The 12,174-nt window shown below is 58.4% G+C and overlaps 1 protein-coding gene across 1 annotated transcript in view; it reads right to left on the bottom strand.

Annotated features, from left to right (window-relative positions):
* LOC142922655 (dmX-like protein 1) overlaps window positions 1-8,382 on the bottom strand; it is a 43,515-nt gene extending 35,133 nt beyond the window's left edge. The window contains exons 1-3 of the mRNA XM_076063489.1: window positions 8,376-8,382; window positions 6,840-6,975; window positions 6,026-6,303 (exon numbers count right to left, since the gene is read on the bottom strand). Coding sequence (XP_075919604.1) covers window positions 6,026-6,303; window positions 6,840-6,975; window positions 8,376-8,382 — 421 coding nt within the window. The remainder of the gene's footprint in view (window positions 1-6,025; window positions 6,304-6,839; window positions 6,976-8,375) is intronic.
* Between the last annotated feature and the right edge of the window lie 3,792 nt (window positions 8,383-12,174).

Below are 12,174 nucleotides of genomic sequence, written 5' to 3'. Positions count from 1 at the left end.
GTGTGTGCCACAGTGCCAGCAGCCTTCATAGGTGGTGCTGCTACTAGCCACTAGCAGCACTTGCCCCTACAGCCCTGCTAGAGGCTACCTGGGGGAGCTTTGTCTCTGTGTGTCTAACACTGCATTTGCCCCTAAAGCCCTGCTAGAGGCTACCTGGGGGAGCTTTGTCTGTGTGTGGTCTAACACTGCATTTGCCCCTACAGCCCTGCTAGAGGCTACCTGGGGAGCCTTTGTCTGTGTGTGTCTAACACTGCACTTGCCCCTACAGCCCTGCTAGAGGCTACCTGGGGGACCGTTGCCCTTCGCGCGTGTCGCCCGACCTCCGACCCCCGACCTCCGACCTCCGACCTCTGACCTGGACCTGGCGGAAGGCCCCACGTGGTGCAGCGTCCAGCCAATCCAGGTTCCAGACCAGCAGCGAGCTGTCGTGGATGCAGAAGACGACGTCCACCGCAGTCGCCCAGCGCACTCGCTCAGAGTCCACCCAGCCACGCAGCAGCTCGCCCGCACTCCCTGAGGACCGGGGAGTCCACCACCACCACGTCCACCATCACCACTACCATCACCACCACCACGTCCACCACCACGTCCACCACCACCATCACCACCACCACCACCACCACGTCCACCGCAGTCGCCCAGCGCACTCGCTCAGAGTCCACCCAGCCACGCAGCAGCTCGCCCGCACTCCCTGCTGAACGAGGAGTCCACCATCAGCATCACCACCACGTCCACCACGACGTCCACCACTACCATCACCACCACCACGTCCACCATCACCACCACGTCCACCACCATCACGACGTCCACCGCAGTCGCCCAGCGCACTCGCTCAGAGTCCACCCAGCCACGCAGCAGCTCGCCCGCACTCCTGCGGACCGGGGAGTCCACCATCACCACCATCACCACCACCACCACCACCACGTCCACCATCACCACGTCCACCACCATCACCACCACCATCACCACCACCATCACCACCACCATCACCATCACCACCACCACGACGTCACCGCAGTCGCCCAGCGCACTCGCTCAGAGTCCACCCAGCCACGCAGCAGCTCGCCCGCACTCCCTGCTGAACGAGGAGTCCACCATCAGCATCACCACCACGTCCACCCACGACGTCCACCACTACCATCACCACCACCACGTCCACCATCACCACGTCCACCACCACCACGTCCACCATCACCACTACCATCACCACCACCACGTCCACCACCACCACCACGTCCACCGCAGTCGCCCAGCGCACTCGCTCAGAGTCCACCCAGCCACGCAGCAGCTCGCCCGCACTCCCTGCGGACCGGGGAGTCCACCACCACCACGTCCACCATCACCACCACCACCAACACCACGTCCACCACATCCACCACGTCCACCACCACGTCCACCACCACGTCCACCATCACCACCACCACTACGTCCACCATCACCACCACCACCAACACCACGTCCACCACATCCACCACGTCCACCATCACCACCACCACTACGTCCACCATCACCACCATCACCATCACCACGTCCACCACCACCACGTCCACCACCACCACCACCACGTCCACCACCACCACCACCACGTCCACCATCACCACGTCCACCACCATCACCACCACTACGTCCACCGCACTCGCCCAGCGCACTCGCTCAGAGTCCACCCAGCCACGAAGCAGCTCGCCCCGCACTCCCTGCGGACCGAGGGAGTCCACCACCACGTCCACCACCACGTCTACCACCACCACCACGTCCACCACCACCACCACGTGAACCCCACCCCACCCACACGGTCACCGTGAACCCCACCCACCACCCACAAAGTCATCATCAACCTGTGTTGGGAGCGAGAGGCGTGAGGGAGGAGAGGTTGGAGGAGGTGGAGGAGAGTCGCGTCCCACCGCTGTCCTCCCTCTCAAAGTGTCCACCACCCCCAGAGGACGACGCCGGAGGAGGTGGAGCAATCAGAGGGGGTGGAGCAGCGGAGGCAGCCCCCGTGACGTCGTGGTCCGAGAGATCCTCGCTCTACGGGGACGAGGAGGTGGAGGAGGTGAGGTGGTGGAGGTTGAGGTGGTGGTGGTGGTGGTGGAGGTGGTGGTGGAGGAGGTGGTGGTGGAGGAGGAGGTGGTGGTGGTGGTGGTGTAGGAGGTGGTGGTGGTGGTGTAGGTGGTGGAGGAGGAGGTGGTGGAGGAGGTGGTGGTGTTGGAGGTGGACGAGGTGGAGGTGGTGTAGGTGGTGTAGGTGGTGGAGGAGGTAGAGGTGGTGGAGGAGGTGGAGCAGGTAGAGGTGGTGGAGGAGGAGGAGGTGGAGGTGGTGGAGGAGGTAGAGGTGGTGGAGGTGGTGGAGGTAGTGTAGGTGGTGTAGGTGGTGGAGGAGGTGGAGGTGGTGGAGGAGGAGGTAGAGGTGGTGGTGGAGGAGGAGGTGGTGTAGGAGTTGGTGTAGGTGGTGGAGCAGGTAGAGGTGGTGCAGGAGGTGGTGGAGGAGGTGGAGGTGGTGGAGGTGGTGGAGGTGTTGGAGGAGGAGGAGGTGGAGTTGGTGTAGGTGGTGGAGGAGGAGGTGGAGATAGAGGTGGTGTAGGTGGTGAGGAGGAGGTGGTGGTGGTGGAGGAGGAGGTTGTGGTGGAGGTGGTGGTGGAGGTGGATGAGGTGATGGAGGAAGGTGGAGGTGGTGGAGGTTGAGGTGGTGTAGGTGGTGTAGGAGTTGGTGTAGGTGGTGGAGGTGGAGCAGGTAGAGGTGGTGGTGGTGGTGCAGGAGGTGGTGGAGGTGGTGGTGTAGGTGGTGGAGGAGGACATGGAGGTGGTGGAGGTGGTGGAGGAGGAGGTTGTGGTGGAGGTGGTGGTGGAGGTGGTGGAGGAGGTGGAGGATGTAGAGGTGGTGGAGGAGGTGGTGGAGGTGGTGGAGGTGGATGAGGTGGATGTGGTGGAGGATGAGGTGGATGTGGTGGTGGTGGAGGTGGTGGTGGAGGTGGTAGAGGTGGTGGAGGTGGTGAGGGAAGGTGGAGGTGGTGGAGGTGGTGGAGGAGGTGGTGGTGGTGGAGGAGGTGGAGGAGGTGGTGGTGGAGTTGGAGGTGCAGGTGGTGGAGGTGGTGGTGGAGGAGGTGGTGGAGGTGGTGGAGGAGGTGGAGGAGGTGGTCGAGAAAGAGGTGGAGGCCGTCAAAGCGTTCGGATAGCACCCACGACCTCCTGTATACCAGGCGAGGTAGTCAACATCTCCTAGCCAAACACAAATATACAGCAGCAGCGGCAGGCATCGTCAGGGTCTGGGATCGAACCCACGACCTCCTGTAGACCAGGCGATGTAGTCAACATATCCTAGCCACACACAACTATACAGCAGCAGCAGGCATTGTCAGGGTCTGGGATCGAACCCACGACCTCCTGTATACCAGGCAAGGTAGTCAACATCTCCCAGCCAAACACAAATATACAGCAGCAGCGGCAGGCAGCGTCAGGGTCTGGGATCGAACCCACGCCCTCCTGTAGACCAGGCGAGGTAGTCAACATCTCCTAGCCACACACAAATAAACAGCAGCAGTAGCAGGCATTGTCAGGGTCGGGATAGAACCCACGACCTCCTGTAGACCAGGCGAGGTAGTCAACATCTCTCGTCAGGACCCACGACCTCCTGTATACCAGGCGAGGTAGTCAACATCTCTCGTCAGGGACCCACGACCTCCTGTAGACCAGGCGAGGTAGTCAACATCTCTAGTCAGAGACCCACGACCTCCTGTAGACCAAGCGAGGTAGTCAACATCTCTAGTCAGGACCCACGACCTCCTGTAGACCAGGCGAGGTAGTCAACATCTCTCGTCAGGGACCCACGACCTCCTGTATACCAGGCGAGGTAGTCAACATCTCTAGTCAGGGACCCACGACCTCCTGTAGACCAGGCGAGGTAGTCAACATCTCTCGTCAGGACCCACGACCTCCTGTATACCAGGCGAGGTAGTCAACATCTCTAGTCAGGGACCCACGACCTCCTGTATACCAGGCGAGGTAGTCAACATCTCTAGTCAGGGACCCACGACCTCCTGTGGACCAGGTGAGGTAGTCAACATCTCTCGTCAGGACCCACGACCTCCTGTAGACCAGGCGAGGTAGTCAACATCTCTCGTCTGGACCCACGACCTCCTGTAGACCAGGCGAGGTAGTCAACATTTCTCGTCAAGGACCCACGACCTCCTGTAGACCAGGCGAGGTAGTCAACATCTCTAGTCAGGACCCACGACCTCCTGTAGACCAGGCGAGGTAGTCAACATCTCTCGTCAGGGACCCACGACCTCCTGTATACCAGGCAAGGTAGTCAACATCTCCGGGCCACCGTAGCACCTGCAGGATCTGTCCGGTGACCTCCTGTCATACAGGGAGCCTTTAGACACTTCACGTGGTAATGGTGGTGGTGAGGGTGGTGGTGACAATGGTAGTGGAGGTGATTGTGATGATGATAATGATGATGATTATGGTGGTGAAGGTGATTGTGATGATGATGGTGGTGGAGGTGATTGTGATGATGGTGATGATGGTGGAGGTGACTGTGACGATGGTGGTGGAGGTGATTGTGATGATGGTGATGATGGTGGTGGAGGTGACTGTGACGATGGTGACGATAGTAGTGGAGGTGATTGTGATGATGATGATGGTGGTGGAGGTGACTGTGACGATGGTGACGATGGTGGAGGTGATTGTGATGATGGTGATGATGGTAGTGGAGGTGATTGTGACGATGGTGATGGTGGTGGAGGTGATTGTGATGATGGTGATGATGGTAGTGGAGGTGATTGTGATGATGGTAGTGGAGGTGATTGTGATGATGGTGGTGATGGTGGTGGAGTTGATTGTGATGGTGATGATGGTGGTGGAGGTGATTGTGATGATGGTAGTGGAGGTGATTGTGATGATGGTGACGATGGTAGTGGAGGTGATTGTGATGATGGTGACAATGGTGGGAGGTGATTGTGATGATGGTGATGATGGTAGTGGAGGTGATTGTGATGATGGTAGTGGAGGTGATTGTGATGATGGTGGTGATGGTGGTGGAGGTGATTGTGATGGTGATGATGGTGGTGGAGGTGATTGTGACGATGGTGACGATGGTGGAGGTGATTGTGATGATGGTGACGATGGTGGTGGAGGTGATTGTGATGATGGTGATGATGGTGGTGGAGGTGATTGTGATGATGGTGACGATGGTGATGATGGTGGTGGAGGTGATTGTGATGATGGTGATGGTGGTGGAGGTGATTGTGATGATGGTGATGATGGTAGTGGAGGTGATAGTGATGATGGCGATGATGGTGGTGGAGGTGATTGTGATGATGATGACGACGATGATGATGGTGGTGGAGGTGATTGTGATGATGGTGATGATGGTAGTGGAGGTGATTGTGATGATGGTGATGATGGTGGAGGTGATTTGTGATGATGATGATGGAAGTGGAGGTGATTGTGATGATGGTGATGATGGTAGTGGAGGTGATTGTGATGATGATGGTAGTGGAGGTGATTGTGATGATGGTAGTGGAGGTGCTTGTGACGATGGTGATGATGGTGGTGAAGGTGATTGTGACGATGGTGATGATGGTGGTGGAGGTGATTGTGATGATGGTGACGATGGTGGTGGAGGTGATTGTGATGATGATGATGGTAGTGGAGGTGATTGTGATGATGATGATGGTAGTGGAGGTGATTGTGAAGATCGTGATGATGGTGGTGAGGTGATTGTGACGATGGTGATGATGGTGGTGGAGGTGATTGTGACGATGATGAAAGTAGTGAAGGTGAATGTGATGGCGGTGATGATGGTGGTGGAGGTGATTGTGATGATGGTGATGATGATGGTGGAGGTGATTGTGACGATGGTGACGATGGTGAAGGTGATTGTGATAATGGTGACGATGGTGGTGGAGGTGACAGTGACGATGATGACGATGATGACTGTGACGACGATGACGACGATGATGATGGTGGTGGAGGTGACAGTGACGACGATGACGACGATGACGACGATGACGACGATGATCCGCCACCTTCGTCCGAAGCCGCTGCCGCATCGGCACCGCCGCCATCCACCCGTCGTGATCCCCGCCCCCGCCGCCCTCCTCGCCGGCGACGAGGTGACGGAGGAGGTGGTGAGCGCTCAGGCCCAGCTGCAGGCTTTTGTTGTTGAGCCAGTGCAGCACGAACCCACGGTCGGCTTCGTCTCCCGACGGGAGGCCGGAGGCGGTGGAGGCGGTGGTGGAGGCGGTGGTGGAGGCGGTGGCTGAAGCGGAGCGTGAGGAGGTGAAAGAGGGGAGCAAGGAGACGTCTGTGTTGGAGGGAGGGGAGGAGAGGGAGCGGTGAGAGTGAGAGAGTGTGAGAGTGAGAGAGAGTGAGAGAGTGAGAGAGTGAGAGTGAGAGTGAGAGAGTGAGAGAGTGAGAGAGAGAGAGTGAGAGAGAGTGAGAGAGAGTGAGAGAGTGAGAGAGTGAGAGAGAGTGAGTGAGAGAGTGAGAGAGAGAGTGAGAGAGTGAGAGAGTGTGAGAGAGAGTGTGAGAGTGAGAGAGAGTGAGAGTGAGAGAGAGTGAGAGTGAGAGAGTGAGTGAGAGAGTGAGAGGGTGAGTGAGAGAGTGAGAGAGAGAGTGAGAGAGTGAGAGAGAGTGAGTGAGAGTGAGTGAGTGAGAGAGTGAGAGAGAGAGGGTGAGAGTGAGAGAGGGTGAGAGGTATTCAATCACCCCACCTCACCCACTCCATCTGATCACCCCCCCACTCACCACCCCCCTCCCACCCCCTCGGCCCCCACCCCCCCCCCAGCCCCCACCCCCCCCGCCCCCCCCGGCCCCCCCCGGCCCCCCCCGGCCCCCCACCTGGTGTGTAGGGGTGGATGTTGGCTGCGTGATGAAAACAGCCGAGTGGTGAGCTCAGCCCGGCCCTGCTGGGCCCCAGGAGCTCCTCCTGCCAAGCGCGGGGGGAGCCGGGGAGCCCAACCAGAGCGGGAGGGCACTGGGGGGGGGGGGGGGGGAGGGGGGGGAGCAGCCCGTGTCACCCCCCACCCGTGTCACCCCCCACCCGTGTCACCCCCCACCCGTGTCACCCCCAGTGTCACCCCCCACCCGTGTCACCCCCCACCCGTGTCACCCCCCACCCGTGTCACCCCCCACCCGTGTCACCCCCCACCCGTGTCACCCCCCACCCGTGTCACCCCCAGTGTCACCCCCCACCCGTGTCACCCCCAGGTGTCACCCCCCACCCGTGTCACCCCCCACCCGTGTCACCCCCAGTGTCACCCCCCACCCGTGTCACCCCCAGGTGTCACCCCCACCCGTGTCACCCCCAGAGTCACCCCCACCCGTGTCACCCCCCACCCGTGTCACCCCCAGTGTCACCCCCCACCCGTGTCACCCCCAGGTGTCACCCCCCACCCGTGTCACCCCCAGAGTCACCCCCACCCGTGTCACCCCCCACCCGTGTCACCCCCAGGTGTCACCCCCACCCGTGTCACCCCCAGAGTCACCCCCACCCGTGTCACCCCCCACCCGTGTCACCCCCAGTGTCACCCCCCACCCGTGTCACCCCCAGGTGTCACCCCCCACCCGTGTCACCCCCAGAGTCACCCCCACCCGTGTCACCCCCCACCCGTGTCACCCCCAGGTGTCACCCCCCACCCGTGTCACCCCCAGAGTCACCCCCACCCGTGTCACCCCCCACCCGTGTCACCCCCAGGTGTCACCCCCCACCCGTGTCACCCCCAGAGTCACCCCCACCCGTGTCACCCCCCACCCGTGTCACCCCCAGTGTCACCCCCCACCCGTGTCACCCCCAGGTGTCACCCCCCACCCGTGTCACCCCCAGAGTCACCCCCACCCGTGTCACCCCCCACCCGTGTCACCCCCAGGTGTCACCCCCCAACCGTGTCACCCCCAGAGTCACCCCCACCCGTGTCACCCCCCACCCGTGTCACCCCCAGGTGTCACCCCCCAACCGTGTCACCCCCAGAGTCACCCCCACCCGTGTCACCCCCCAGTGTCACCCCCAGTGTCACCCCCCACCCGTGTCACCCCCCACCCGTGTCACCCCCACCCGTGTCACCCCCCACCCGTGTCACCCCCAGTGTCACCCCCAGTGTCACCCCCAGTGTCACCCCCAGTGTCACCCCCCAGTGTCACCCCCAGTGTCACCCCCACCCGTGTCACCCCCAGTGTCACCCCCCCCCCGTGTCACCCCCCCCCCCCGTGTCACCCCCCACCCGTGTCACCCCCCCAGTGTCACCCCCAGTGTCACCCCCACCCGTGTCACCCCCAGTGTCACCCCCCAGTGTCACCCCCAGTGTCACCCCCCACAGGTGTCACCCCCCAGTGTCACCCCCCAGTGTCACCCCCACCCGTGTCACCCCCCAGTGTCACCCTGCATCTCCCTCCCCCTCTCTCCCTCCCCCCGCCCCCCGCCCCCCCTCCCCCCTCTCTCCACCCCCCTCCCCCCGCCCCTCCCCCCTCCACCTGCAGGCTACGAGTGGCACCACAGCCTGCCCCCATCTCCTCCTCGTCGGGCAGCAAAGTCTCCAGCCAGAGGCGAGACAGCGAATCAACACAGCACGTGAGGAGCACGTTGGGTACACAGCCCCTGAGACACACACAGAGACACAGAGACACACACAGAGACACAGTGAGACACACAGAGACACACAGAGACAGCGAATCAACACAGCACGTGAGGAGCACGTTGGGTACACAGCCCCTGAGACACACAGACACACACAGAGACACAGAGACACAGTGAGACACACAGTGAGACACACACAGAGACACAGAGACAGCGAATCAACACAGCAGGTGAGGAGCACGTTGGGTACACAGCCCCTGAGACACACAGACACACACAGAGACACACACAGAGACACACACAGAGACACACAGAGACACAGAGAAACAGTGAGACACACACACAGAGACACAGTGAGACACACAGAGACACACAGAGACAGCGAATCAACACAGCACGTGAGGAGCACGTTGGGTACACAGCCCCTGAGACACACACAGAGAGACATAGACACACACAGAGAGACACACAGAGACACACACAGAGAGACACAGTGAGACACACAGACACACACAGAGACACACAGAGACACAGTGACACACACAGACACACACAGAGACACACACAGAGACACACACAGAGACACACAGAGACACACAGAGACAGCGAATCAACACAGCAGGTGAGGAGCACGTTGGGTACACAGCCCCTGAGACACACAGACACACAGAGACACAGAGACACAGTGAGACACACAGTGAGACACACACAGAGACACAGAGACACACACACAGAGACACAGTGAGACACACAGACACAGAGACACACAGTGAGACACAGTGAGACACACAGAGACAGCGAATCAACACAGCAGGTGAGGAGCACGTTGGGTACACAGCCCCTGAGACACACAGACACACAGAGACACACACAGAGACACAGTGAGAGACACACACAGAGACACACAGTGAGACACAGTGAGACACAGTGAGACACACAGACACAGAGACACACAGTGAGACACACACAGAGACACACAGAGACAGCGAATCAACACAGCAGGTGAGGAGCACGTTGGGTACACAGCCCCTGAGACACACACAGAGACACACAGACACACACAGAGACACACAGAGACACAGAGACACACAGTGAGACACACAGAGACACACAGAGACAGCGAATCAACACAGCAGGTGAGGAGCACGTTGGGTACACAGCCCCTGAGACACACACAGAGACACAGAGACACACACAGAGACACACAGATACACAGTGAGACACACAGAGACACAGTGAGACACACAGAGACACAGTGACACACAGAGACACAGTGAGAGACACAGAGACACAGAGACACACAGATACACAGTGAGACACACAGAGACACAGAGACACACACAGAGACACACAGAGACACACAGAGAGACAGCGAATCAACACAGCAGGTGAGGAACACGTTGGGTACACAGCCTCTGAGACACACAGACACACACACAGAGACACAGTGAGACACACACAGAGAGAGACACAGTGAGACACACAGACACACAGAGACACACAGAGACACACAGAGACAGCGAATCAACACAGCAGGTGAGGAGCACGTTGGGTACACAGCCCCTGAGACACACAGAGACACAGAGACACACACAGAGACACACAGAGACACACAGAGACACACAGAGACACACAGAGACACAGAGACACAGTGAGAGACACAGTGAGACACAGAGACACACAGAGACACAGTGAGAGACACAGAGACACAGAGACACACAGAGACACAGTGAGACACACAGAGACACAGTGACACACAGAGACACACACAGACACACACAGAGACACACAGAGACAGCGAATCAACACAGCAGGTGAGGAGCACGTTGGGTACACAGCCCCTGAGACACACACAGAGAGACACAGAGAGACAGTGAGACACAGAGACACACAGAGAGAGACACAGAGACACACAGAGACACACAGAGACACACAGAGAGACACAGAGACACACAGAGACACACAGAGACACACAGTGAGACACATAGAGACAGTGACACACAGAGAGACACACAGAGACACAGTGAGACACACAGAGACACAGAGACACAGACACACACAGAGACACACAGAGACACACACAGAGACAGGGAATCAACACAGCAGGTGAGGAGCACGTTGGGTACACAGCCCCTGAGACACACACAGAGACACACAGAGACACAGTGAGAGACACAGTGAGACACAGAGACACACAGAGACACACAGAGACACACACAGAGACACAGAGACACACACAGAGACACACAGATACACAGTGAGACACACAGAGACACAGTGAGACACACAGAGACACAGTGACACACAGAGACACACACAGACACACACAGAGACACACAGACACACACAGAGACACAGTGAGACACACACAGAGACACACAGAGACAGCGAATCAACACAGCAGGTGAGGAGCACGTTGGGTACACAGCCCCTGAGACACACAGACACACAGACACACACACAGAGACACACAGAGACACACAGAGACACAGAGACACAGTGAGAGACACAGTGAGACACAGAGACACACAGAGACACAGTGAGAGACACAGAGACACAGAGACACACAGAGACACAGTGAGACACACAGAGACACAGTGACACACAGAGACACACACAGACACACACAGAGACACACAGAGACACACACAGAGACAGCGAATCAACACAGCAGGTGAGGAGCACGTTGGGTACACAGCCCCTGAGACACACAGACACACAGAGACACAGTGAGACACAGAGACACACAGAGACACACAGAGACACACAGAGACACACAGAGACACACACAGAGAGACAGCGAATCAACACAGCAGGTGAGGAGCACGTTGGGTACACAGCCCCTGAGACACACACAGAGACACACAGACACAGAGACACAGTGAGACACACAGACACACACACAGAGACACACACAGAGAGACACAGAGACAGCGAATCAACACAGCAGGTGAGGAGCACGTTGGGTACACAGCCCCTGAGACACACACAGAGACACAGAGACACACACAGAGACACACAGATACACAGTGAGACACACAGAGACACAGTGAGACACACAGAGACACAGTGACACACAGAGACACACACAGACACACACAGAGACACACAGACACACACAGAGACAGCGAATCAACACAGCAGGTGAGGAGCACGTTGGGTACACAGCCCCTGAGACACACACAGAGACACAGAGACACACAGAGACACAGTGAGAGACACACACAGATACACAGTGAGACACAGTGAGACACACAGAGACACACACAGAGACACACAGAGACAGTGAATCAACACAGCAGGTGAGCAGTACGTTGGGTACACAGCCCCTGAGACACACACAGAGAGACACAGAGACACACAGAGACACACAGAGACACACAGTGAGACACACAGTGAGACACAGAGACACACAGAGACAGCGAATCAACACAGCAGTTGAGGAGCACGTTGGGTACACAGCCCCTGAGACACACACAGAGAGACACAGTGAGACACACAGAGACACACAGAGACACAGTGAGACACACAGAGACACAGTGAGACACACAGAGACACACAGAGACAACCAGAGACACACAGTGAGACACACACAGTGACACA

The sequence above is a fragment of the Petromyzon marinus genome, unplaced genomic scaffold, assembly GCF_048934315.1.
Source record: "Petromyzon marinus isolate PM22_M1 ecotype Great Lakes invasive population unplaced genomic scaffold, UKy_Petmar_22M1.pri1.0 PM_Scaffold_135, whole genome shotgun sequence".
Classification (NCBI taxonomy): Eukaryota; Metazoa; Chordata; class Hyperoartia; order Petromyzontiformes; family Petromyzontidae; genus Petromyzon; species Petromyzon marinus.
This window is presented reverse-complemented; position numbering and strand designations above follow the sequence as displayed.